The sequence below is a fragment of the Protomyctophum bolini genome (genome assembly GCF_963924005.1).
Source record: "Protomyctophum bolini genome assembly, chromosome: 6".
NCBI lineage: Eukaryota > Metazoa > Chordata > Actinopteri > Myctophiformes > Myctophidae > Protomyctophum > Protomyctophum bolini.
Window position 1 is genome coordinate 35,594,325 of NC_137867.1, and position 27,075 is coordinate 35,621,399.

General features: G+C 43.0%; 2 protein-coding genes and 1 pseudogene across 3 annotated transcripts in view; 2 read left to right on the forward strand and 1 right to left on the reverse strand.

Moving 5' to 3' along the window:
* Nucleotides 1–27,075, forward strand: part of citb (citron rho-interacting serine/threonine kinase b) — a gene marked incomplete at its 5' end in the record, with an annotated part of 68,962 nt that overhangs the window by 37,109 nt on the left and 4,778 nt on the right. Inside the window, 20 exons of the mRNA XM_080766179.1 lie at nucleotides 1,341–1,476; nucleotides 1,595–1,699; nucleotides 3,583–3,723; nucleotides 4,658–4,780; nucleotides 6,208–6,451; nucleotides 6,635–6,802; nucleotides 6,985–7,008; nucleotides 8,041–8,229; nucleotides 8,663–8,843; nucleotides 14,735–14,823; nucleotides 15,199–15,303; nucleotides 15,814–15,983; nucleotides 16,694–16,738; nucleotides 18,103–18,183; nucleotides 19,192–19,327; nucleotides 20,455–20,594; nucleotides 21,844–21,936; nucleotides 22,037–22,145; nucleotides 24,663–24,791; nucleotides 26,371–26,451. Coding sequence (XP_080622305.1) covers nucleotides 1,341–1,476; nucleotides 1,595–1,699; nucleotides 3,583–3,723; nucleotides 4,658–4,780; nucleotides 6,208–6,451; nucleotides 6,635–6,802; nucleotides 6,985–7,008; nucleotides 8,041–8,229; nucleotides 8,663–8,843; nucleotides 14,735–14,823; nucleotides 15,199–15,303; nucleotides 15,814–15,983; nucleotides 16,694–16,738; nucleotides 18,103–18,183; nucleotides 19,192–19,327; nucleotides 20,455–20,594; nucleotides 21,844–21,936; nucleotides 22,037–22,145; nucleotides 24,663–24,791; nucleotides 26,371–26,451 — 2,489 coding nt within the window. The remainder of the gene's footprint in view (nucleotides 1–1,340; nucleotides 1,477–1,594; nucleotides 1,700–3,582; nucleotides 3,724–4,657; nucleotides 4,781–6,207; nucleotides 6,452–6,634; nucleotides 6,803–6,984; nucleotides 7,009–8,040; nucleotides 8,230–8,662; nucleotides 8,844–14,734; nucleotides 14,824–15,198; nucleotides 15,304–15,813; nucleotides 15,984–16,693; nucleotides 16,739–18,102; nucleotides 18,184–19,191; nucleotides 19,328–20,454; nucleotides 20,595–21,843; nucleotides 21,937–22,036; nucleotides 22,146–24,662; nucleotides 24,792–26,370; nucleotides 26,452–27,075) is intronic.
* Nucleotides 9,958–10,864, reverse strand: LOC308317771 (pre-mRNA-splicing factor 18-like; annotated as a pseudogene). Its single transcript has one exon. The product of its transcript is annotated as a pre-mRNA-splicing factor 18-like (transcript).
* On the forward strand, nucleotides 11,523–13,610 carry LOC308317772 (signal transducing adapter molecule 1-like; the record flags this gene model as incomplete). The annotated part of the gene is made up of 1 exon (XM_080767051.1): nucleotides 11,523–13,610. One exon carries the CDS (start codon nucleotides 11,523–11,525, stop codon nucleotides 13,608–13,610), a length of 2,088 nt encoding a protein of 695 aa, XP_080623177.1.

Below are 27,075 nucleotides of genomic sequence, written 5' to 3' on the forward strand. Positions count from 1 at the left end.
AGTTGACTGTAGGCTAAACTAGATTACTACACTCAGGGTCGGGCGTCTCTATCGGGACCCATGTTTGGGTCGTGGACACATTTTAAGAAATCCATTTACTACACTACATTGTTATTTTTATTGTATTTCAAAAGACTTTCAAAACCAAAAAAGCTAACATTTTCAGAAATTAAAAAGACATTTAAAAAATGCAAGAGAATTTAATGAATGTGTAGAATACATTTAAGTTAGAAGAAGTGAAAATAGCCAATTTACAAGCTCACAAGCTTGTAGAGGTGTGAACTGTAAGTAAATAAGTACGTTCTTACTTACTAATACTTACTTACTTACTTATGTATTTGTGAACTGTGAATGAGTGAAAATAATGCACATTATAAAGTGCTTAAGCCAGCCACTATATAAATGCACCATACGTTTTATTTACCTCATTACAAGTACAAATGACATGCCATTACAAAAATCACATGTATTAATAGTTTTATACATTTTAGGAGTGAATACATAATGTTTAGATGCCTGTGACAGCATGTCAGCAGTTCAGACAATGCTGCTCCGCTTGTATACGAGAGAAAAACAGGTGAGAACAAAGCGTACGACAGCTCCTGACCTAACGTGATTTTGTCCTGGCACACGTTCAAGTTCAAGGTTTTTGCGGAAATGGTATATGCCGAAAATTGTAATTTCAGCGTGCACCCATATTTTGGCGTACGTCGAGTTGATAAATGAGGGTCTATGGATCCCTCCTTCACTCAATCACTGCTTCTCAATGCTGCTACACTCACTGTTGGCAAATCTTGGCTCCAATACACAAGCCTCTACCTTTCTAGTTCAGCGTCTGACAGGGCTCAAAGGGTATACCACCAAAGATGTTTTCCATGTCAGTTAAATGTATTGCTTACTCACATTGTGTTCCCTGATTTAGCATAGCATGCTGCCTGACTAATTCAGGGAGCAATGCTGTTGATTTGATTGCCATCAGCAGCATTAACTATTCCATTTGTTGAAAGACATTCATTCTACTGTGATTAGAGACACAGACACCAGTTTTATAAACATTTGCAGTAAAGGTAGATAATTACAGTCCTTTCACATTTGAAATGCAGACTGCATTAATGTATTTATGCTCTAATCAAACACGCATGCATGCATGCACACACGCACACATACACACATACACACGTACACACATACACACACAAATCCATGCAAGGTGATGCAAGTAGACATGTTTGGCACACACGCACATGTTACAATTGCAATGTATTACTATTGCTGCATAGGCATGACTGCATTTAAAAAACGGCAGTTTTATTCACGTTCTTCCTGCTCTCGTCCGACAGGCTTCGTGCAGACCAGCGGAACTCAGAGTCTCGCCAAACTGTGGAGCAGGCAGTGAAGGAGCACAAAGCAGAGATCCAAGCCCTACAGCAAGTTCTCAAAGATCAGAAACTCAAAGCAGAGGGCCTCTCTGACACTGTGAGGCTTTTTTACCACTGCCTACCACCTGCCCCAAATCTACATTCAGTATTTAGCATTTCCTAGTGAGCGGATCACAGATCTTTCATCTCTCCTCTCTCCTCTCTATACCATCCAGCTGAACGACCTAGAGAAGAAGCATGCCATGCTGGAGATGAATGCCCACAGTCTGCAGCAAAAGTTGGAGAGTGAGAGGGAGCTGAAACAGAGGCTGCTGGATGAGGTGCGTTCTCTGCACTCGTACCTCGTAATGACAACACTCTGAAAGAATAGCCAACGTGAGCGCCTTTTGGCATGAGGTCAGGTGTTTGCTTTATGAAATGCCAAGTAAGAATCTCTGCATTTGCTCTCATTAGTTCAAATGTTGGGTATTTTTGCTGATGCTTTCACCCTGCTGGAATTAAAAGGCCATACATTAGGTTTGATCCACACAACAGCTAGCAGATCCATAGGCGTGGGCCCTGTTGAAAGGCTCTTGAGCAAGGCATTGATCCACTAACTCACTGTAAGTCTATGCACATAAGAAATAAGGCTTACAATGTCGAGTCATTTACTCTATCAATGACTAAAATGGTTCCGGCAGTAGTAGTACAGCGGCTAACAGCCATATTGTGAGAGAATCTTTCACAAGGTGATACAAGTGTGAAATTTGGCATGAACATGCCTCTGGGTCATCTCTTTAACTTTTTAAACCGAGCCAACGAAAAATCCAATATTTTCAAAATGGTCGCCAAATGAAAAAGGTTTGTGTCGGTTCTGGACAACCATGGGTCCGGCCGACTCGAGACCAGGCACTCCTTGTGGGTGTGTGGAACGTGTGTGTCGAATTTGAAGTCGGTGGGGCGAACGGTTCTCGAGTTACGTGGATTACAGATGTATGATGCCGTGAACATTCCTTTGGTTCAACTCTTTAACTTTTTAAACCAAGCCATCCAAAAATCCAATATGGCGGTGATTTTTCAAGATGGCTCGGTTTAAAAAGTTAAAGAGTTGACCCAAAGGAATGTTCATGGCAAATGTGACGCTTGTATCACCAAGCGAACAACCGTTCCAATGATCTGCTAATTGCACGAATTTTGTGTGTGTCTGCATCTGTAATCCACGTAACTCGAGAACCGTTCACCCCACCGACTTCAAATTCGACACACACGTTCCATACACCCACAGGGAGTGCAGTGCCTGGTCTCGAGTCGGCCGGACCCATGGTTGTCGAGAACCGCCACAAACCTTTTTTATTTGGCGGCCATCTTGAAAAATGACCGCCATATTGGATTTTTCGTTGGCTCGGTTTAAAAAGTTAAAGAGTTGACCCGAAGGAATGTTCATGGCAAATGTCACGCTTGTATCACCAAGCGAACAACCGTTCCAATGATCTGCTAATTGCACGAATTTTGTGTGTCTGTACATCTGCAATCCACGTAACTCAAGAACCGTTCGCCCCACCGACTTCAAATTCGACACACACGTTCCATACACCCACAGGGAGTGCAGTGCCTGGTCTCGAGTCGGCCGGACCCTTGGTTGTCTAGTACCGCCACAAAAGGCCTTTTTCATTTGGCGGCCATCTTGAAAAATTACCACCATATTGGATTTTTCGTTGGTTCGGTTTAAAAAGTTAAAGAGATGACCCAGAGGCATGTTCATCCCAAATTTCACGCTTGTATCACCAAGTGAAAGATTGTTTCAATTATCTGCTGTACTATAGGATGTTTACAGTATTATTATAGGATCAACCATATATTGTAGGTCCTGTAGGCCCTTCCACAATCTTTTTCGAGGGCTATTTTTCATGGCATTTTTGCCTTTATTTGTACTAGCGCATGCCCATACCAGAGCGGGTGGCTTCTGGAGAACTGCTCATCCGACATGGAACTTCCTTGAGTCATACACCTCCGTTTGCATTCACACGTCTCCTATTTTTACACAAGGAAGCGTCTATATATATGGCTTTATATATTTTTGAAATACCGACATTTCTATCAGAAAATACTTGTTTGTAACCAATGTGCAGGGAGGACTTCACAGCGGACATGACACTTGCTTGAGTCATCAGCACTACACCGACCTCTGTTTACATTCACACAATGTTTTTATTTCCCCTCAAAGCAAGGGAAGCTGCAGCAGCAGATGGATGCTCAGAAGACCCACATCTTCCGCCTGACGCAGGGTCTGCAGGATGCTCTTGACCAGACAGACATACTGAAAACGGAGAGGACAGACTTGGAGTACCAACTGGAGAACATCCAGGTACTGCTACTTTATAGTTATAGTACTACCATTGTATACGATGTATGCAGTACACATTTACTGTATTGTATACTAAAACCATAATAATAATACATACATACAATTTATATAGCCCAGGTATTAAAAAAAAACAAAAACGAAACTAGTTAAAAAGTTTAAAAGGTTAGAAAGAAACTAGAAACCAACGTAGACAAACAAGAAGTGTGGGGGTGAGGATTTTATTATTATTATTTTTTGTATAATCTTTATCCCACGATTTTGTAACCCATTTTTTCACCCAGTGTCAATTATCTAATCATATAATCCTGGGCTCTGCACTCCCTACGCCAACCTGGGGAGAGCAACGGACTGACCTCATGCTTCCTTCAATGCATTTTTTTCACCTGACAGAGGGGAGTTTTCCCGGTATTGCTTATGTGACATTTACCCACCTGAAATAATGCATAAAATACACAAGAGTGAGTTGGTTGATCCAGTGAGTAAAGTATCATTTTCTGGTTCAGGTGTTGTTGCAGTGCCAACTGAATAACGTAGCACAAGTTCACAGCTTTACACTATTACTGCTAGTAGAATGCAGGCATACAAAATACAAGCCTACAATATGTACACAACATGCATAGTGCGCGCACGCACACACGCACGCACGCACGCACGCACGCACGCACGCACGCACGCACGCACGCTCTCTTTATCTTCCTTCTCTCCCATTTGCGTGCTGCACATAGACAATACACATTGTGTGTTTTAAAACGTTGATGTACTACTGCACTTTTGCCCAAGACAAATTCCCCCCGTGGGACAATAAAGTATATCTCATCTCATCATCTCATCTCATTTTCTGTCTGTCTGTCTGTCTGTCTCCCTGACTCTCTACTGTTCTACTCTTTGTAAAGTACACGAGGAGAGATTCATGGCGTTAGTAATGTTCATTTAGCTCCACCTGCAGGCCGTGTTCTCCCATGAGAAGGTGAAGATGGAGGGGACCATCACCCAGCAGACCAAGCTCATAGACTTCCTCCAAGCCAGGGTCGACCATGGCGGCTCCAAGAAGAAGAAGGTCAGACATAACATGTCAAACATAACTACACTTTAGAGAACAAAGAGAGTACTAGCACGCCACAGCCTCATGTGGCTAATCCGGTGCGTCACAGGAGCAGAAGGGATAGACACTGGAGCAGCTCGGACAGTTTAAGCCTTTTTTATTTGGGTGCTAGTGCAATCTTTCTCAGAGTCATGAAATGGCAGCATCTAAATATGCTATTTAAATACAGAGGTTAGGTGAGGGCTGTGCTCTCAATAAGCCAATGGTAATTGGCTCTGTTCCATGGTACAGTAGTTACCCTGTTCAGCCGGCAACATATGGAAGAACTACTGTTTGACTATATATTTATATCCCTTGGGATAATAAAGGTATCTATCTATCTTATATTTACCTTGTGTAACTGTTCAAAATGTCCATATATCCAGAGCCAACCGTGTGTTAATCACCTTGATTGTCAGTTGTCACATATCAGAGACTGCTGACAGAAGAGCTTAACTACCATGAAACTCAGCCAATGGCCATTAGCTTATTCAGAGCACATCCCTCACCTACCTCTGTATGCATCCCTAGACGCTGGCTGCCATTTCATGACTCTGAGGAAGATCGCCAGATCGAAACGTCAGTCATTTCTTGTACTAGTACCTAAATAAAAAAGGCTTAAGCTGTCTATCCCATAGACATTCCGTCTATAAAGCACCGACGTCTGATGTCAATATCGGTAGAGGGCGCAAATACACGGGTTCATGTACTTTTTATTTGCATTGTAATCCCCATAGCGAGATTTTAGATCGCCTCATATAAGAACTGTGTTTGAAAAATAAACATGTCATCCCGGCTGTTTCACTCATATGGATATGAAGAATCAACTGACATGAGAGAAAACGCTATTGTTACTGCTACTGAATTAGTTACATTTTCACTAGAAACAGACAGAGACACCTGACAATAACGCAGAGACAGCTTGTTTATTTTTGGACCACAATGCTTATATGAAACGATTTTAAGATGACCCCATGTTATTATCCATAGAAAACCAGGCAGAACCAGGGGATGAGCGAGTGATGTGAGGATTTTGGCGCTCTATAACTCTCTCTGATGTGCTATCATGATGAAAGAATTAGTTGCAGTAGATCACACTAGCCCCACTAGTAGTTATTAATCATCAGAAAGTTAACATTCCATGTGTTTGAGAGCGTGGGTCTAAAGATTCTATGTTTTAATAACCCTTTTTAATTACATAAATGACAGGTGGCAGAAATGTTATGTAATCTCATATTTTAAACATTGATCTCGACACGCACGCATGCGCGCACACACACACACACACACACACACACACACACACACACACACACACACACACACACACACACACACACACACACACACACACACATCCATATGTGCGTATACGTATGTCTTGTACTGTATGTGTGCTACAGGGTCTATTTGGGCGTCGTAGAGAGGACCTGCTGGCTGCCATGGCTGCCCAGGCCCAGGCTCAGGGTCAGGGTCAGAGTCAGGGTCAGGGTCAGGGTCAGGTGCCTCCTGTACCTCCGGCCCAGCCCGTGCCACTGCAGTACAGCGACTTGAAGGTAGCACTGGACAAGGAGCGTGGCCGCTGCTCTGAGCTGGAGGATGCACTGCAGAACATGAGGATGGAGCTACGCTCTCTGAGAGAGGAAGGTGAGACCCAGTCATCTTCTTCTGTTACAGTATGTTACTGTTATGTTGTTCCACTCTGCTCAGTTCCGCTATGTTGCGTTATGCTACTGTTATATGTTGCTGTATGTTGTTATGTAATGTTGTGTTATGTTACGTTATATCGTGTTACTGCATGCTTGTTATCACCCACCCGTATTTACCTAGCGGTCCAGTACAAAGCACCGGAGCATGGTAATCCAGCTTCTCAAGTCACAGCACGGCAGCAGATGATGATGTCCTCCATGAAGTCTCCGGAGCACCACCAACAAGGAGGGCCTGGCAGCATGGCACCTTCCAGCTCTGCACGAAGGAAGGACGCCGCTACCCCAGAGGGTGAGTGGAACCCAAACAATGAGGTCTGAGGGAGATGTCTGTTCAACACACAGTAACGCACGCACGCACGCACGCTCACACACACACACACACACACACACACACACACACACACACACACACACACACTGGTCATACAGTAGATCTCTTATCGTGGCCTTTTTCTTTCACCCACCTTTCAGAGAGAAGGAGGGTCACATTTGAAAGTAAGTCGTCCTGCAGTATCTCATGGCCCCCTGCGGTTCGGTTCCTCATCTCATTTCCATTATCCTTTCAAAGAGGCCAGATTTTTTTTAAAGCTCTGCACTCTTATTATCAAATGTCAGCAGGACTGCTGAGATGAGGCTGTGTGCTCCAAACTGCGTGTCCGAACGTCACATGGACCTTTTCCTCTTCCCCAGTGCAAAGCTTTAGAAATCTGAAGCGATTGCATTTTTTTAAATCTTGGATGACAAAGCTCCCAATCTGATTAACTCAGCACGATCCTGCACCTTGACCTCCTAGAACCCCCCCTTCTTCAGTTCCACCTCATACACTGACAGGGGTGTATGCCTGGTACAATCTGCAATGCTGTTTGACCTTTTTAAACCCAGATTCGAGCACTGGAGTCTCACCTTAAAGGTAATATCCAGGCATTCTGTTTTCTGGTACAAAATAGTGAAACACCAAATGTCCTGCCAAAGGCAAAATAGGGCTTTTGTGCTTAATGCCCTGTAATTCTCATACAGCCATTGCCAATATATTTGTCATCGAGATCCAACTCTATTACTCATCAGTTCAGGTCAGCTGAAGCCAGTGTCCAGAAAGATCAGCTCAAAGTGCCCTCTGGAGGGTCAACCTGAAAGCACATACCAGGCCTTCATCGCACTTTTGATGACTCAGCTTTGAGACATTTCTCACACTGGACTTAATGGTGTGGAAAAGACCATTTTGACTGGATAGTGCTTTTAAGGATGAGCATAACAGTGGACCTTTTGTAATCAAAGGGATTGATCAAAACTAACCATATTCTTTGCTTTTTTCTCCTGCTAATGCCCCTTTCCTCAACATTTTAAGACGTATTAGTTTATTTTGTTGAATGCTTTTCTCTTTAGTTGCATACCTGTTACTATGAGTTTTATTTTATTTTTATTTATTTTTAGTTTGAATTTTCTTTTTAATCGCATGGTGCACAGAGACTTGCCAAATGTAGTTTTGTCTGTTTTTACGCACTCACTTGTGTTTCTAACTGTATTCAGAGTATAGTCGCCGTATGAAGGACAGTCAGAGAGACAGAGACAGAGACAGGGGCGAGAGTCATAGGGAGAGAGAGAGGGGCCACCACAACACCCCTCACCGCTTCACAGTTGGACTCAACATGAGAGCTGCCAAGTGTACTGTCTGTCTGGACACTGTCCACTTTGGCCGCCAGGCCGCCACATGTCTTGGTAAGTTTATACGGTCCTTGAAAGTCATATACTGTAGCCCTAAACCATAAAAGTCTGTGTTAATTTAACTCAGAGAGTGTAAAGATTTACCCAACCCTCACAGATCCATACACTTCGAGAGTTAAATTAGCGCTGAGGATTGTACTGTGTAGACCTACAGTATAGGACACCATAGCCCTATTCATTGTCCATTGTCACAAGTAATTTCATGGCCAAAGAAATAACCTCATTCTGAAATACCATGTGATTCTATGCAATCAGAATTTCTTATGAGTTTCTTGCTTATTTCCTGACACCCCCACCTCTCCCTCAATTTATGCCACTTCCAAAACATCACGGATCCTGTATTTCAAATTTAAAAAGGGGTGCTTTCAGGGAGAAATGCCAGAACCGGGTGGCGTTAACTCATTAAGATGTGCTTTCTCTCCATCAGAATGTCACGCTTTGTGCCATCCGAAATGCTCACCCTGCCTTCCAGCTACCTGTGGGTTTTCCAGCGACTGTGCCCTGCACTTGACTGAGGGTCCGTGTCGTGACAAAGGCAGCTCCCCTAGCCAGCAACTCAAAGAGGCCAGCGGACACATGCGCCTGGAGGGGTGGATGAAACAGCCCAGGTTAGTTGTATCTTTGTATCTTTCACATTGTTGCTGTCAGTGGGAAATATATATTTCTTATATAACTTGTTGTGTTTTCTTAAATGAATGCCCTACTTTGTCATACAATAGTGTTGCGCAAAAGGAGCAAAAATAGCCGATCTAGATCTTTTCATTCATTTATTTCGATTTTCTTTCTTACATAAACAAAGGAACAACAGTGTACTGTGTACATGCCACAATTTGATACACACATAAGACACTTTAAAAACTATAACTAGAAAAAGTGCCCCTCGGGGCACAGGTCTCCACCAGGGCAGGTCAGGTTGTGGCCTGCTGGTGGCGCTATAATAGGCCAATGTGAAAAGGGTGCCATTTCTTCTTACACCTTGGATGGCAATTGAATGATTTGAGGCATTTCTAAAAAAGTGTTTTGCAAAACTCCACCTGTTGATGGCGCTATAACATGCCAATGTGAAAAGGGTGGGATATATTCCCCAGCCTAGTAGGAAAGTCTGTGAAAGATTTCACCTAAATTGCATGCTGTATTCATAATTTGAGGCTTTTTGTTCAAAACGGGCGAATCCTGCAAACTTTGAAAGCCAATGTTAGCCAATTAGGATGGAATATGAAATATTGGACAGATCCATCTTGGAACACATGACTATAGAGATAGTGTGTAACGATTTGCCGGATGGACGCACGCACGCACGCATGCACGCACAAACGCACGCACGCACGCACGCACACACACACACACACACACACACACACACACACACACACACACACACACACACACACACATCTCATTCCGGCCAATCACAATTTGCATCCTCAACTTTGTCATCAATGTTTGTGTTACGCAATGTTACGCAAAGTTTGTGTTTACACTATGACGTAACATTTGACGTAATTTGACTATGACATAAAATTTACATTGACGTAAAATTCTCCATTCTCCATTGTCAATGGGAATTTAATGTTTGTGTAGGACAAAGTTTGTGGACACACACCAAAAACTGGACATAGGAGGGGCTAGCACCCCTCATGAACTAAAAGCTTGTAGCTTGTAGATCAATTATCTTTTTGAGCAGTGACTTTGGAGTGACTTTTTTGTATGTGTGTCTGTCTATTAGTCGGTAGTCAGGACATGTGGCACGTGTTTGGAAAAGATCTTTCCTCGCCGTGTATGATCATGGTCACACCGATGGGCCATGGAGCAGCTGCATTACCGATGGCTATCTGCAGATACGCATAATATTCCTTGACATATTCTCTTTCCAACATGAATTTCATGATATCCGTGATTTGACGTCAGCTGGTAAACTCTTCTTTCTCAGCTTCCTGAAGAGGGGTTTGAGATCTCAGTTTGTGAGTGAGTGGCGATCAGCAGCTTGACCTGAACACTGCACTTCCACATCGTCCTCTCGGCCGTTCAGATCCAGACCCAGAAGAAACCTCAACACTTGGTAAATTATATCCTGGTCACGATTGTCATCTCCTGTGTCCAGACAGGTTTTTCCAATAGTCTCCAGTTCTTCTATGGTTGTATTTTCCTCATGAACTTTGAGGTCAAACTGTGTGTCTATTTCTCCTGGCTCTGTTCGCCCCACAATCTCATTCAGGTACTGTTGGTCAATCTTGTCCAAGGCTGCCTTCGGGTCATTCCTCAATCCCTTGTTAACTTCTGGGGCCAGAATCTCAATCTTCTGTAGTCTTTGGAAGACACCGTAGTCTGATTCTCCAAAAAAACGGACAGGCTCCCCTTGCTTCCTCAGCCGTCGGATTACCTCCTGCCGTGACAACGTTGACAACGGCACCTTCTCTTCTGTAAACTCCAACTCCAACCATGGATTAGATGTGGTGGATGGCTCATTTTCCTCCTCCTTATCAGTCTTATATCCACATCTTTTGAAATGGTCCTCTTCCTCCTTGCGTGCCAAGTCAGCCCTTTTGAAGTATTTCTTTGTATCGTTAACAAGCGATCTATCTTCGATGAGTTTTCTCTTTCTTGCGACCTCAGCTTTAAGTATGTCCATTTTAACAAAAGTCCTCAAGCAAAGTGCTACCCACCTGTGACAATCCCAGCTGCTCAAACGGAGTGCTTCCCACCTCTGACAATCCCAGCTCCTAACATTTAAATTCTTTGCCCAAAAGAGTGATTATAAATGACAGTCATAGATGACTGTAATCAGCCCAAATATGGAGCCATACGTCATATATCAGCCCAAATACGGAGCCATATTTCATACATCTGCCCAAATATGGAGCTATACTTGAATAATCTCTGAACCCACCCATCTGACCACACCCACCTGACTACAAACACGGCAGCCGTAAGGCACGTTTATTCTAACGATCAAATCAATTCATTAAATCCATCCAAATCAATCCATTTTCGTCTTGGATCAATGGCACTGACATAGTATACGTCCTTTTCCTGTTGATCAGTATCACACAGTCTCTTATTTGGATGTCAGATAGTTGGCAACCCTACTTTAGAGGCTCCTGCGCAAACCGGCGTAGTTAGACATGCATTGTTGTGTGTTTGACATCACACCGTAGCGCTGATCAGTCTATAAAAGGTAAAAGATGTCTTAATACTCTGCTCATCAGAAAGAAGAGAATACATTGGATCTCTTCGTATGATACACGAACAAAGGAAGACTAGATAAGTTGTTTTCTATTTCTTCAGCCATGAATATCTTTGGGAAAAACCTGTTCGATAAGGATGTGGAGCAAGCGACCAGCGAGATGAACGCCACAGAGGACTGGAACCTCCTTCTGAACATCTGCGATAAAGTGGGCAAGACACGTGGCGGTCCTAAAGAATGTTTACGCGCCATCATGAAAAGACTCAACCATAAGAATTCCCAGGTGGCCATGCAGGCCCTCACGCTGCTGGCCTCCTGCGTTGCCAACTGCGGTAAAGCTTTCCACCTGGAGGTGTGTTCCAGGGATTTTGCCAACGAGATCAATGTTGTGTTGAACAAGGGCAACCCCAAGCTCGTGAAGAGACTGAAGACGCTGATGGTGGAGTGGGCTGAGGAGTTCCGCGACGACCCACAGCTCTGCCTGATTTCCGCCATGATCAAGGATCTACGCGACGCAGGTTTCATCTTCCCCCCCGTCGCAAAGGGCTCCTCCTCCTCCTCCCCCTCCTCGTCCTCCCAGGCGGCTGCTGCCGCTGAAAAGAAAGTCAAAGCAAGCCTGGCTGCAGCGGCGGCGGCTCCTGCTGTCTCTGCAAGCAGAAAGGAAGAGGAAGACCTGGCCAAAGCCATTGAGTTGTCGCTGCAGCAGCAGCAGCATACATCATTTCAGTCCGGCCTCTTCCCTGTCACCTCTTCCATCAGCTCCACCTCCAGCCTGACGTCCTCTTCCTCCTCCGTGCACAAGGCGGCGGCCGATCGAAGGAAGATGCGAGCCATCTACGACTTTGAGGCGGCCGAGGACAACGAGCTCACCTTCAAGGCCGGGGAGACTATCTCCATCCTGGATGACAGCGACCCCAACTGGTGGAGAGGGGAGACGCACCGGGGGACGGGGCTCTTCCCGTCCAACTTTGTTAGTGCCGACCTCACCGCCGAGCCCGAGATGACAACGGAGTCTGTCACCAAGCTCGACCCGGAGCCTGCACTCATTGACGAGGAGAAGATGGACCGGCTCCTGCAGATGATCCAGGGCGCCGATCCCACAGACACCCGGTCTGATGCCGACGTGGAGTTCTTGCGACTGGAGGCCGCCTGCAGCCAGATGGGACCGCTCATCGACCAGAAGCTGGAGGACATAGACAGGAAACACTCTGAGCTGTCAGAGCTCAACGTCAAGGTGATGGAGGCCCTGTCTCTGTCCGCCAAGCTTATGAATGAAGACCCACAGAACCAGACTAAAGACCCAGCGTATGCAGGCTACTCTATGCCACAGAGCCAGACTAGAGACCCAGTGTATGCAGGCTACTCTACGCAACAGAGCCATAAAGACCGAGCGTATGCAGGCTACTCTACACCACAGAGCCATAAAGACCCAGCGTATGCAGGCTACTCTATGCCACAGAGCCAGACTAAAGACCCAGTGTATGCAGGCTACTCTACGCCACAGAGCCATAAAGACCCAGCGTATGCAGGCTACTCTACGCCACAGAGGCAGACTAAAGACCCAGCGTATGCAGGCTACTCTACGCCACAGAGCCATAATGACCCAGCGTATGCAGGCTACTCTACGCCACAGAGCCAGACTAAAGACCCAGCGTATGCAGGCTACTCTACGCCACAGAGCCAGACTAAAGACCCAGCGTATGCAGGCTACTCTACGCCACAGAGCCAGACTAAAGACCCAGCGTATGCAGACTACTCTACGCCACAGAGCCAGACTAAATACCCAGCGTATGCAGACTACTCTACACCACAGAGCCAGACTAAAGACCCAGCGTATGCAGGCTACTCTACGCCACAGAGTCAGACTAAAGACCCAGCGTATGCAGGCTACTCTACGCCACAGAGCCAGACTAAAGACCCAGCATATGCAGGCTACTACTACGTGACGCCACCTGCTAACCTTGTGGCTCAAACTCAACCTGTGTATTCGTACCAACCCGCGGCGAGTGTGGCGCCGTCGTATTACGCAGCACCCGTGGAGCAGCTTCAAGACGGTATTCAAGCCCCCATGACCGTCATGTGCGCCCCTGCCGACCTTAATGGTCACGTCTACATGAGACCGCCGCCACCCGTCTACGGCGCGGCGCAGCCTCACACCCCCAGTGGCGGAAAACGGGTGTCGGATGTTTGACAGACGCAAAGCAGTTTATTTTCCCCTTTTTTTAAGCGGTGCTAACCGATCCAACATGCGACTGTGTTTGGGTCGGGTGTCTATTACTGTGTGTTTGGGTTGGGTGTCTATTATCCAGTAGCAGCACGTTACTGTGGTTACCGTTATGTGAGATCATGTACATGATCATCGATACTGTACATCATCATGCTAAAATGCACCACTCACTTCACATGGGTGTTTTCTTTTTTAAGTGAAAGTGGTTAAAGGGCTATTCAACTTTAAAGCACTGTCATTTTGACATCTACTCTGACCCCCTGTTCTTCTGTTGCCAACGTATTGTCAGTCAGGTCCTTATTTTAAGGCGAAAATTACCCGGCCGGAACCGGAAGTTAGAAAACGGCTAACGGATCATCACACAATCTTTTTATAATTATAATAAACGTACATTTTGGAACCGCAACCAGCTGCACTTTTTCAACCTTTATTTAAATTCTCTAAGAGATCATTGAGGGATACCCTCATTTACAATGATGCCGAGAATATATACATAACTACAATGATACAACAATACAAGAACAACAAAGAAAAGCAATCAGTTATCACAGTTATATACAGGTAATGTGCGGTTATTAAGTACATTTCTAAAATGGCATGTTAAGTGTTCAAATTGAAAATGTAATTGAATTGAATTGTTAAGTTTAAGTTGGCAAAAGGGAGAGAAGGCCTAGCCAATCAGAGCGAGTTAAAATGTGACTAGGTTCCAACCAGGTCTTTATATACTGTATGAAGATGTGCCAATGATTATTGCATCTTTCTTCTTCTCTTGTTGTACAGTAGTTGTGTGACTAGTAATAAACCTTAGAGCTGAGTGGTAAACTGAGTCCGGAAGCTAGAGTTCAGTTCTAGTTCTAAATATTATTCTCTGGTTCAGTATTTGGTATCGGCAGAAATGGTGGTATCGGGATCCGATGGGGAACGAAAAAAGTGTATCGGGACCTAGTATTAACAAGAGCTTGTGACTAAATAATAGCCAGACATACAAGGTTTCCGGTATGAGCAGGTGTGACACGAGGCTATTAATAGGCAACTACAGTACAGTGAATCATTTCTTCTGCTCCTGTAATATGGTTGTGTGATTGCAGGAATGGGAAGCGAGGCCAGGGCTGGGAGAGGAAATATGTGGTCCTGGATGGAACTAAAGTGTCCGTCTACGAGATGGAGCCGAGAGAAGGTTGCTCTTTTCTGCATTTTCATCACATGCATGTGCAACACAGTGGAAGTGCAAACAATTACATTGTACTGTACAAGCCCACTTAAAGTGACTGCTACCCTCAGGGTTCTGTTGTCCAAGTGACAGTTTGGTTTGGGTTTAATACCACAACCTAAAGGCTTTTTGGGTTAGTGCCTACAGTATACTTTGTACTTACACTCTGTTGTTACTCCTATTAGGGAGAAATTAAGTACTTGCATGATATTTATAATGTATTTACAGTACTTCTGTAGGTTAATACACCTGCTCATAGTATATTGGGATCAGTCTGTGATAAATTACTGCTCATATATTGGGATCAGCCTGTGATCAAATAAGGTGTTACCACTCTTTCAGACTCAGTGAAGCCACTGGAAGAATTTGACCTGTGTCCGTCAGATGGAGAGGTGATGGTGCACGGGGCCGTGGGAGCGACTGAGCTACCCAACATCGCTAAGTCAGGTACACAAAATGTATTTGACCAACCAGCCTTCAATGTCTGTGATGGCTGTGTTCTGTATTAAACATTGCAAAGCATCGCGAAACAAGAGTGATGCGAGGTTGCGGACTAGCTGGCACCAACTCGGGACTGCTGGATCTCCGCCATGTACAGCAGTACAGAATCTAGAGACATTTTAACAACACCAGGGGAAATGGGGAAGGGAACTTAATTTATATTCATCTTCTTTTCATGACGAGTAATCAATCTTATTGCAGTTAAGTCAAATAACTTGAGGGATCATAACTTTCTAATCTGTCATGTTCTTACATCACCACTGCACATGTGATCTGTTCTGTACTAATAATGTCATTAAGAAAAGGCATCATTAATGTTGCTAAATTAAACAATTCTGTTTGTTGAAACCATGTACAACAATTTCTTAATCCAGAGCGACTACAACCATAGCAGCGAATAGTGATCATCAGACACCCTCATAGCAAACTCCATTGTTACCTCCTCTCTTTGCTCAGATGTCCCGTACGTGCTGAAGCTGGAGTCCTTCTCTCACGCACCCTGCTGGCCCAGTCAGGCCCTCTACTTCATGGCCCCCAGCTTCCCCGACAAACAGCGCTGGGTGGCTGTCATGGAGTCTGTGGTGGCAGGGGGGCGTACTACTCGGGAGAAGGCAGAGGCAGACGCAGTGAGTACCTCTGGGGGGACTATTAGCTCTACTCTCTGCCCATCCTGGAAGGTCTGCCGACACAAATCATTATGAGGTTATGACCGCAGTCATACGTTACTGTCTTCTTGGCTGTATGGATCTGGCTGTAGCACTTTTTACTGTGTGGGGGTTATTCATGAGCCATTGTCTGTAGAGGGATTAATCATGAGTCATTATACAGATGCATACACTAGCTTCCATTTTCTCTCAGACATTGATTTTATTAAGGCATGGTGACATTAACATTGCTATTGTGTTTATATGTATGAATTCCCCCACTGCTCCTCTCTGATTTCACTTACAGTACATGTATCGTTAATTGTCCCCTTCACACTCTGTCTCTCTGTCCTGTCTCTCTCTCTGTCCTGTCTCTCTCTCTGTCCTGTCTCTCTCTCTCTCTCTCTCTCTCTCTCACTGGCCTGTCTCTCTCTCTCACTGGCCTGTCTCTCTCTCTCTCTCTCTCTCTCTCTCTCTCTCTCTCTCTCTCTCTCTCTCTCTCTCTCTCTCTCTCTCTCTCTCTCTCTCTCTCTCTCTCTCTCTCTCTCTCTCACTGTCCTGTCTCTCTCTCTCTCTCTGACTCTCTTTCTCACAACTGTTTGTTGCTTTTTCCATCATGCCACTATGTATGTCCGGTATACTGGTATGTTGTGTTGATTTACCCAATCCATTGGGTTTCATTGTGCACATAGGCTGCTGTGTCCAAGAGACAAATGCTTCTGTCTCCCCTGGTCCAGGTAAAGAGTTACAACGATGCAGAGATGCAAGACTCACTGACACACACATAGACATGCACAGACACACCCACGTTCGGACACAGACCTGCACACAGACATGTTCACACAGAGGCGCAGACACACACAGACAACAGGGGTGAGTAGATTACATTAAAATGTAGTCAGTTAACAGATGACCTTCTTGTACCGGTAATTTGAATCGACCTTTGATTACTTCATTTAACTTACATTTATCTTAATTGAAAGTACTGAAATTAATCTAGCTACGGCATTTATTAGGTTACTAATTAGTGATTACAATTGTAATATGTTACCAATTACATTTTGAATGAAACCTTCACAACATATACAAATAATTATATACAGACACACTTTATTCACTCACCGACCAGACAACACACACACACACACACACACACACACACACACACACACACACACACACACACACACACACACGTGCATATTTCTCACAAGGAACACAGTGATGCATGTGTCTGACATTGTGCTTGTATGTCACCTTCCCTGCTGTGGTCACCTCACCGCTCTACACTTGTCATTGTCCTCTCCTAACCTGTCATGTTTTGTATTAACACTGTGTTGATGTGACATGTTGGCATATTGACTGTTGCAGAAATAACACATACTGTATATAAAATACGACCACTGTGCCTCAAATTCTCACACGCTAAGACGTTTGGCCACCTTTGGGGTGGATCCTCTGACAGGAGGACAGGGGATCAGGCAGTGGGGTTTTGACTTGCTTATTTAACCGTCTGTGTTCCTGCCCTGCCTCCTCTTCTGCCTCAGAACACTGTGTAGAGATGGGGGCATAAGCCACATGATTTGGACCTGACTTCACAAAGAGAAATCACTTGGACTTTGACTTATTAAGATAACTCAACTTGATTGATTTGAATTCTGTGGCTGTTTTGCATGGACATAGTATTTTAATTGCTTTCAAAGTTTCTTTGATGCATTCTAATAATTAATTCTATTAGAATATAGAGATTTTTGTTGATATATTTTAATGCACCAAATCTAACAGGCAGATCTTAACCAGCATGACAGTATTTTATCTTGTGTTTCAACTGTAATTTATTGGCCATGCTTAGTAGAAGATTTGTGGACTTGACCATAATAGGAAGCTTGACTTGGGACCTCGACTTCATGACTCGATATTTGTGTGACTCGAGCAAACATGACTTATTGGTCCCAGCTCTTGCACTATTTCTGTTCCTGCATATTCTTTCCTACCCTCTCTCTTTGTTCTGTTCCTTTTGCTCAAGACTGCCAGCCTTCCTGACTGTGTCATCTTGTTGATGAACCCCCTCTAACTCGTTCCCTTCTCTCTCCTTCTGTAGAAGCTGCTGGGGAACTCTCTGCTAAAACTGGAGGGAGATGACAGGCTGGATATCAACTGCACTCTCCCTCTCACAGATCAGGTGCTGGCGATGTGCATGTGATGTACAATGGAGAAAATACAGCTCTGACTTTTATACAGTTCATAACAATGAGTAGAAAAATCTAGCAAAATTCTGCAAGAAGGATGAGGATTGGGGTGCCCGTTGGCCATGCCACATATAGGCTTTGGCCTGACAGCGCGTTGCGTGTTCGAGTACCGTTCATGACGACCTTTTCTGCATGTCTCTCCCCTTCTTTCTTTCCTGTCTATCTTCACTTGATACTATCAATAAAGGCAGAAAAAACTAAAACAAATCTTTAAAAAAAGGACGAGGATTGAGGGGTTGGAGGCAGCCTAAGCAGTACTATATTGTGCCTCTGTGACTTTCAATAGATTCTAGAATATAGAATAATAAATGTATAAATAATACATTTACTGTGAGATATGGAGAGAGAGAGGGAGATATTTAGAAACAACTCATTCAAGCGTTTTGGAAGGAAAGGAAAGGACCAAGTATTGGTTTTCTGAGCTTACAATTTTGGCATTTAGCAGACACCCCTTTCCAGAGTGACTACAATGTGCAAGATCGTCAATCAGCATGTATTGTGATGCCGTATAAGAGTCAATTAGAACTAAATGGAAACAAAGGATGGACAGTTTTACACTTAAAGGAGCATTCAGTGATTTGGGGGATTTGGAAAACCCCCTGGTCCTCCCCGGTAACAAGATGTGCACATGCACGCACTACAGTGGGGGGGACACGCGACAGGCCAACCGCACGTGCACCAAGGCCCGCCACCGCTCGATCGTGATTGGAGGAAGGCCCTCTCTATCCTGATTGGATGAAGGCTGGGCCACCTAGCCAAAAACGAAAACTACAGTGTTTTGACTCCAGGGGTTAACTGGGGACAGGGAGGAACTCCTTATATGGTCAGCACACTCTATAGTATAGGGAGGATTATCACAACAAAACAAAAAAATAAGTGATATTTGAATTAAGTCAAATCACTGAATTTACCTTTAATGTGTAATCTTTTCTTGTGTACAGATAGTGCTGGTGGGCTCTGAGGAGGGTCTGTATGCCTTGAATGTTATCAAGAACTCCCTGACCCACATCCCCGGTCTGGGATCAGTCTTTCAGATCCACATTGTCAAAGAGCAAGAGAAGCTGCTGATGATTGTTGGTGAGCACTCTGATTTTATTGTCAAAGAGACAGACCAGTGCTAAAAGAGTACATGACGCCTTTTAATGAAGAAACAAAGTGTCTCGTGAGCTGTATTAATTGTTTCATAGTTTCGGGGGGAAAAAAACAGGTCTCCTAATATTAATAATAACAACAGTTATATAATAATAACAGTTTCTCGTAATTCATCTTAGCACTAATTCAACATGTGTGTTAACTTTTATACTTTTATGCATAATATTTTCATTCCGTTTTAAATGCACTTTTAGTTTATACTATACACTATAAGACCCCCTTTCCACCGGTTGGTTCCCAATGGTTATTTTTGGTTCTTAGTCCAGTGCTCCAAAATTGGTGGGAAAAACTATTATTAAATTGTTTATAGGATCAATACAAGTAAATGAATACATGATAACCTTCCACAGTAGTAGCTTTTTCATATTTTCGATTATTCGATTATTTTCCTACATAATGCCTCATTTGCATATTATTATTATTTTAATTTGTAATACAATAAATGATTGTCTTCGTGTAAGTACTCAATTGGGGAAGTTTCATCGTGATAACAATCTAATATAGGTATGGTTTTTCCCATTCAATTCATAATTAACGTTCCAATTTTGGAGCTCTGGCTCATGGACTAAGAACCAAAAAGAACTGAACCGGTTCTCATTGGGAACCAACCGGTGGAAAAGGGGCCTATGTGATATGGATTGACAGTTTATTTAGGTACCCTCACAAAACACATGCCGTAATCCTGGTCTCTATACTGCCTCCCGCTGGTCAGCTGGGGCGCCTGATGGGAGGGGAACGGAACTGGTTGGAATAACGTGTTCCTTGGCCTGCTCACTCCTCCTCATGCATTGAAGGAAGCATGAGCTCAGTTCAGGGCTCTCCCTAGGTTCGCAGAGGGAGAGTAGCGCTCAGGATTACAGCTTAGGCAATTGGCACCAGGTGAAAAATGATAGATAGTCATCTCTGTGGATATGATCTGCTATTGCCATATTCTTTTGTCTGTGCTGAAGTGTGATTGATATTTTAGTTTTCACTTTTTATTTTAACATTTTAGCACTTTGCCTTGTTTTTCATCAGATAAACTAAAGCAGTTGTCTGTCTGTGACCTGTAGGGGATGAGAGGGCGCTGTGTCTGGTGGAAATAAAGAAAGTGAAGCAGTCTTTGGCCCAGTCCCACCTGCCTAGCCAGTCTGATTTGACCCCTTATATATTTGAGACTGTCAAGGGCTGCCACCTGTTTTCATCTGGAAGAGTAAGCATCTTTAGGGGTGTTCCCCAAAATTGCTATCTATACAGTTACCCCTTATCCCTAAACCTATTTGCCATTTTTTTACTATTTTGAAAAACATTTGAAAATAGTTCATATAGTCAATCTACAAGCTCACGTGTCGATGTAGATAGTTGAACTATTTTAAAGGATCTATAACATAAAATTCAACTTTTTCAATTTCTTTTGTGTTTTTGTGGCTCCCATATGTGTTTTCTATCCCCACAAATAACCACTTTTGAACAATCAGGCTTTCATATCATATGGGTGCTTTAATGAGAATTGCTCTCAGGAACAGCTCAACTGATTTTGTCCTCATCGTGATGTCATCAATGTCACCCTACTTTGTATAATTCCTCCTCTTCTTCAGTCTTCAGTTCCAAATTTGCATTTCCACTTTGTTTACAATGTCCACCATTGTTGTTTTTCCAAGCTTGCATGGAATGGAAACAAGCCTGGTTTTATCTAGCATCAGTATCATAATGACTCAAATATTAAATAATCTGCATATCAGCACCCCCACCACCTCAGGACATTGTGGTACTGCAGCTAAAACAGCTTTCAAAGTCCAGAAAGAAATTACAAGGACTGGTTATATCAGAGTGGTGATTGAGACTCAAACCATTAGAAATAACTTTGAGGGACATAGACAATATGATATTAAATATTAAAAGCAGTTTAAAAAAAGGATGTTATTTGCGCTTTAAAATGTTCCTTCAATTTACATCGTTATTTTACAGTACACAAACTAGGAAATCGTCACCTTCATAAAATAATGGACTATGTAATTTTTGGTGGAAATGTATATTTTTACCTAAATCAGCTCTCCATGATACTGGCCCCCTCTGGTAAAATCGCCTATATCCTTATTGAAAAGAGTAGTAGTATAAGCCATTTTATGTTGCCGAAGTCAAAAACAATGTGGACCTAAGTCTGGAGTAAGTCACTTAAACTAGAAATAATTGCCTAAGTCAAAACACAAATTGGCCTAAGCTAAGCATCCCTCTTATGTTGCATAACTGACAGACACTGTTATTTGTATGTCAATAGTCTTTTTGGATGAAATTATTAAAACACATTATTGTTTGGTTTAGTTCAATTTTTCTATTTTCATTAAAACATTGCACATGCTATTTGAGCAAGGTGATGACATGCAGAGAATTGATTGCTTGATTTAAGAAAATGGAAGTTCTAATGAAAGAAGTAATTTAATAAATGTTTGTTTTGCTTTCAGATTGACAATTTGCCCTGTATATGTGCTGCTATGCCTAACAAAATAACCATTCTGCGCTACAATGACAATCTCAACAAATTTTGCATTCGTAAAGTGAGTATATGAACACTTATGTGACATTATGTCAGACATCTGTTACAGCCACAATACTGTGTTGCTAATGATGACATGTCACATTCATTTGTTCTTTTAGGAGATCGAGACTCTAGAGCCATGCAGCTGCATTCATCTGACCAGCTACAGCATCATTATTGGTACCAACAAGTTCTATGAGATCGAGATGAAGCAGTTTGTACTTGAGGGTGAGGAAGCTATATACAGTAGGAAGCTATGTTACCACAATCTTTAAGTTAATAACCAGTAAGACGCCCTGAGGATGAGAAGCGCATGCATCCGCCCGGCAGTCATAGTCTGTTGAGTATTTTGCCGTCAGTAACATTAGTGTTTTCTCACCATCAGTTGATTCTTCATATCCGTATGAGTGAATACGCTAGGATCAACAAATGACATTTGTTTATTCTTGCAACAGAGTTCTAATTTGACCTAATATTTAAAAAAAGGTCTATGGGAATTCAGAATCGGGATAAAAACGCAACCCAGGCAGTATGTGTAAATTACGTCAGACTTCAATGCTCTACGGCTGCCCCTGATAAAACGTTCTTACCTTACCTGAGCTGAAAGTTGACATGGTAATTTATCAGGGAGGTTCATGAAGGTGTACAACTGTTGGGCTCGTGCAACGTCTTGGAAATGGAAAGCAATTAGATGATGAAAAAATAGGAATTTAAAAATGCTCTGATGAAGCATGCTCTGAGCATGCTCTGATAAAGGCTGGATGTGCTACCTTTTCGGAATTTTTTAAATTCCTATTTTTTGATGTATACTGGATTTGGGTTTGGCACTTATAATTTTTTCATCAAACTACAGTGCCATACAATACATTACACTGATCCCCAAAGAGTGAGTCAAGACCTATTTGTGGGTCGTGACTCGTGCACACATTTGTATGGGTCATGAGTAAATAGGCCTTTATTTTTGGTTATATTATTTATTTTTAAATCCCCCAAAATGCAAAAATAATAATTGTAAAACAGTAATCATGAATTTTAAACAAATTCAATAATTTGTCATGAATATTTCTTTTTAAAGAAATTCCATACACAAAACAAACGTTGCTATATCTGCTATTTTCAGTAGTTTGGGTCCCGGGCATGCAGACATGAAATTTCTCTTTGGGTTCCGAGCTAAAACAAAGTTTGGGGACCAGTGCAATAACTTATCTAAACTAGAAAAGTCGCAATTTTTGAAAAATTGAAAAGTGTGGTTCCCGCAATCGCTTACATAGGCCCCTCCCACTATCTTTGCTAGCCAATTACAATGTCACCATTTTTCTGCAACAAACGGTTAATTTTTTTGCATTTGCAGCGCCCCCTATGGATGAAAATGGAATTGCTTTTGGCTCTGGGTTGATTAACCCACCCGCGACATCATGGACATGTGATTCAAATTTGGGATGGATTGGACATTCTGTTCATAATTTGTGGCATGTTTTGTAAACTAGGCCCCTCCCACTAACTTCGGATGACAATTACGGCCAAACGATACGGACTACCAACATTACGCTTGTGGTGTTTTAATCAGATAGGTCCAGAGGTTTAGGATCAAAAAGTGTGTTTTGAAGAAAATTCAAAATCTATCCTGACACAAATGGGCGTGGCCTATATGGGCATATGTGACCCAAGGAATCCAGGGGGGAAAGAATTTAGATTTTATGACCTACGGTTCAAGATTTATAAGCCAAAACATAAAGTGGGCTGTTATAGCGCCACCATGAGGCTGACCGATATAATTATGAGTTAATTAATTTTAGTAATTATTATGAACCTCCCCTCCGAGTTGATCCGGGCCTTGATGCTGTCGTAATGCCTGATTTTACACTTGCTGTGTAGATCTGCTATTTTCAGCATGCAACCAAGTGTAAAATGTTGGATCTCTTGTCCACTAGTCCCTTCCTGACATTTTAGTCCATGTTTTATTTGTTGATGAAATTGTCTTGGTTTTAGTCATCATAGCGTAGTTTCCATTTAGTTTTCGTCAGTGAAAAAAGGTAGTCGACAAACATTTGTATGTTAGGTGTTTGTGTGTCCAACATTACATTATGTAGGTTAGGTTAGGGCAGCGCTACTCAACCATTAACAGTACATTATGTAGGTTAGGTTAGGGCAGCGCTACTCAACCATTGACATTACATTTTGTAGGTTAGGGTATGGCCCCTACACACTGTAGGAGTTTTAAAGTTGTCGGCGAGTCATCAGATCGTTGTGCATTTCACACTGCAGGAGTCTTTTTTTTTAATCGGCTGTCATTATATCTTTGTGGCTTTCACACTAAACGATTGATCGCCGACCAGGCCACCAGGGATCACACACTGCAAGAGTTCACCAAGATGCGATCCAGACCTGATACATATATACATCATTTGTTTTTTATTCCAATTCATTTTCACATGCACGTGCAGGATTGATACGCACGAGACCCACACAGTAGGAGTAGGAATCTCTCTCTCACTCTCTGCGTGCACGCCACACACACAGGAATAGCCAGGCTAGAGGCTACACACGGCGACATGTTTGTGATCGCGCTATAGCGAGACTGTCTTAGTTAGTTACGTAGTTACGTACATGGCATAAACAATCGGTTGGTGGCAGTAGTGCATCCATTCATTGAAGTACCTCTGTCTTGTGGCCTTGTTGGTGGCAGTAGTGCATCCATTCATTGAAGTTCCTCTGTCTTGTGGCCTGTCGTCTAACTCTCCATAGAGTTCCTGGATAAGAATGACGTGTCTCTAGCCTCGGCGGTGTTCACTGCCTCCTCCCACAGCTTCCCCATCTCCATCATGCAGGTGGCCAGCAGCATGCAGAAAGACGAGTACCTGCTCTGTTTCCATGGTGAGCTCACAACTCCTACACACACATACACACACATACACACACTGACGCACGCACGCACGCACCCACACCAGTACAGTGGTTTAAGACTGTTTGAAATGTCAACATTTGCAAGGAAGCGTGACATTACAGTACCTGTCCGAATCGTAGTAGAAAAAAAAGAAAAGTGTTCCTTGGCTTCATACTATACAGGGATCCTTATATTCTGTTATTTTAATTTAAGTTTATTTAAGTTGAACTTCCTCAGCCATATTGCTTCTCTTTCCCAAGAGCTTCCCTTTATTTCTCTCACTTTCCCAATTAAATAAAATGAAAAATATTTAAAAAAATAAGCTCTAAAACATCTCCCAATATTTATGTTCATGAACACAGACTCAGACATATAAATGAGTCAGTCTGTTTAGTTCATCTGTTGCCTGAGATTCTTGATTACCATGGAAGAATCTTTGAACAAGCAGTGTTGAGACAAGCTCGGAATATTGTATCTGACCCCTTGCATGTATTATACCGAGAATACAAGCTAATGCCATCCGGTAGGAGGTATAGAACTCCACGGTGTGTGTATAATAGATTTAAACACTCTTTTGTTCCCCTGTCAATCAAAATGCTCGATCAGAGATTGCCGAATGCACTTTACTGACTCAGAGATTGCCAAAAGCACTTTTTTGACTAGTTGCACTTTATCAAGGGAATGTGTGCAATATCTCTGTTTTGTGTATGTGGGTGTTTCATGGTGTTTTTCCTTTTCGTATGTGAACGTGTCTGTTATTCGTATGCAGCTGTGACTCTGTCTCCAAGACAAATTTCTCCCAAGGGAGACAAATAAAGACAACCTTGAACCTTGAACCTTGAAGCCAAATGCACCTACAGTACAGTAAACGTTTCAATTTCAAAACATTGGACAACAATACAGAAAACCTAGTATGGATTGGAACTTGTATGACTTCATACACTACTCCATGGGGGCACGACCGTCGAGCCGATTCTACTCTATGGCTCCGAGACATGGACACTTTCAAAGAAATTAGAGAAACGGTTGGATGGCACTTACACCTTCTAATGCAAAATCTGTCTTGGAAGAGCCACCCATCGACTAATCTAATTTACGGCAACCTTCCCCGTGTTTCTTCACTAGTACGATCCAGAAGAACACAGTTTGCCAACCATTGCTACAGAGCTGACAATGAGGTTATATCTTCCCTTCTTCTCTGAAATCCTGCCTCCCGCAGACCAGAGGTAGAAAACGTTGTTCCCTGATGTCATCGCTAGGGACACATGCATCAGTAAGCAGGAACTGGGGATGACAATGAAGGACCGGAAAGTCTGGCGTGGCATTGTGAAATCCATGATCTCGACTGCGGTCGAAAAATGATGATGATGATGGGGACAAAAGGGACACAGACAGACGGGTACAACGGGTACTCTGATAAAGCAACAAAAGAGGCCATACAAATATAAATGCCATAGTATACCATTAAAACATGAATAAGCTAAACTGTCACAACTGGACACAGGACTGTATAACAATACAAGAAACACAGATTTTCTTTTCTATAATCCAGTTTCATTTGTGTGTCAGAGTTTGGAGTGTTTGTGGATGCGTACGGACGAAGAAGCCGCACTGAGGACATCAAATGGAGCCGAGTCCCTTTGGCCTTTGGTAAGGAACCATCCAGCCTCCCACTATGAAAAGCATGAAGAGCTTGATTTATATTTAAGGTCCTTACACACCAGGTGCGTTGTTTTTGTGCAATTAATTCGCCAGATAATATATTTGTATGAACAGTTTTTAGTGTTTTCTGGGTTTCTTCATCGGGAATAAAGGCATCTGTATGAATGACGAATCAATTATGAAAAGTTTTGATTAGAAATATTGGCAGCGTTTATGTTCAATTTATTTTAATCATACCCTGGTAGATAAAAGCCTTTTAGTCATACGAGCCACACCGACAATAGCCAATCTGCTATTCTTTACACTGGACACTGTTATAGGACACAGTATAAATAAGGTGTAGAACAGGGTTGCCCACACTTGTTTGACTTGAGAGCTACTTTCAAGAGCAGCTCAACAAAAACATTATCCGGGCGCCCGCAGGTGAAGTGGTCCACTCACATGCCACATACAGGCTTTGGTCTGACAGCGCGTTGCGTGTTTGAGTCCCGTTCATGAACTTATGATGACCTTTGCTGTATGTCTCTCCCTCTTTCCTGTCCATCTTCACTTGATACCATCAATAAAGGCAGAAAATCCAAAAAACTAATCTTAAAAAACAAAAACAATATT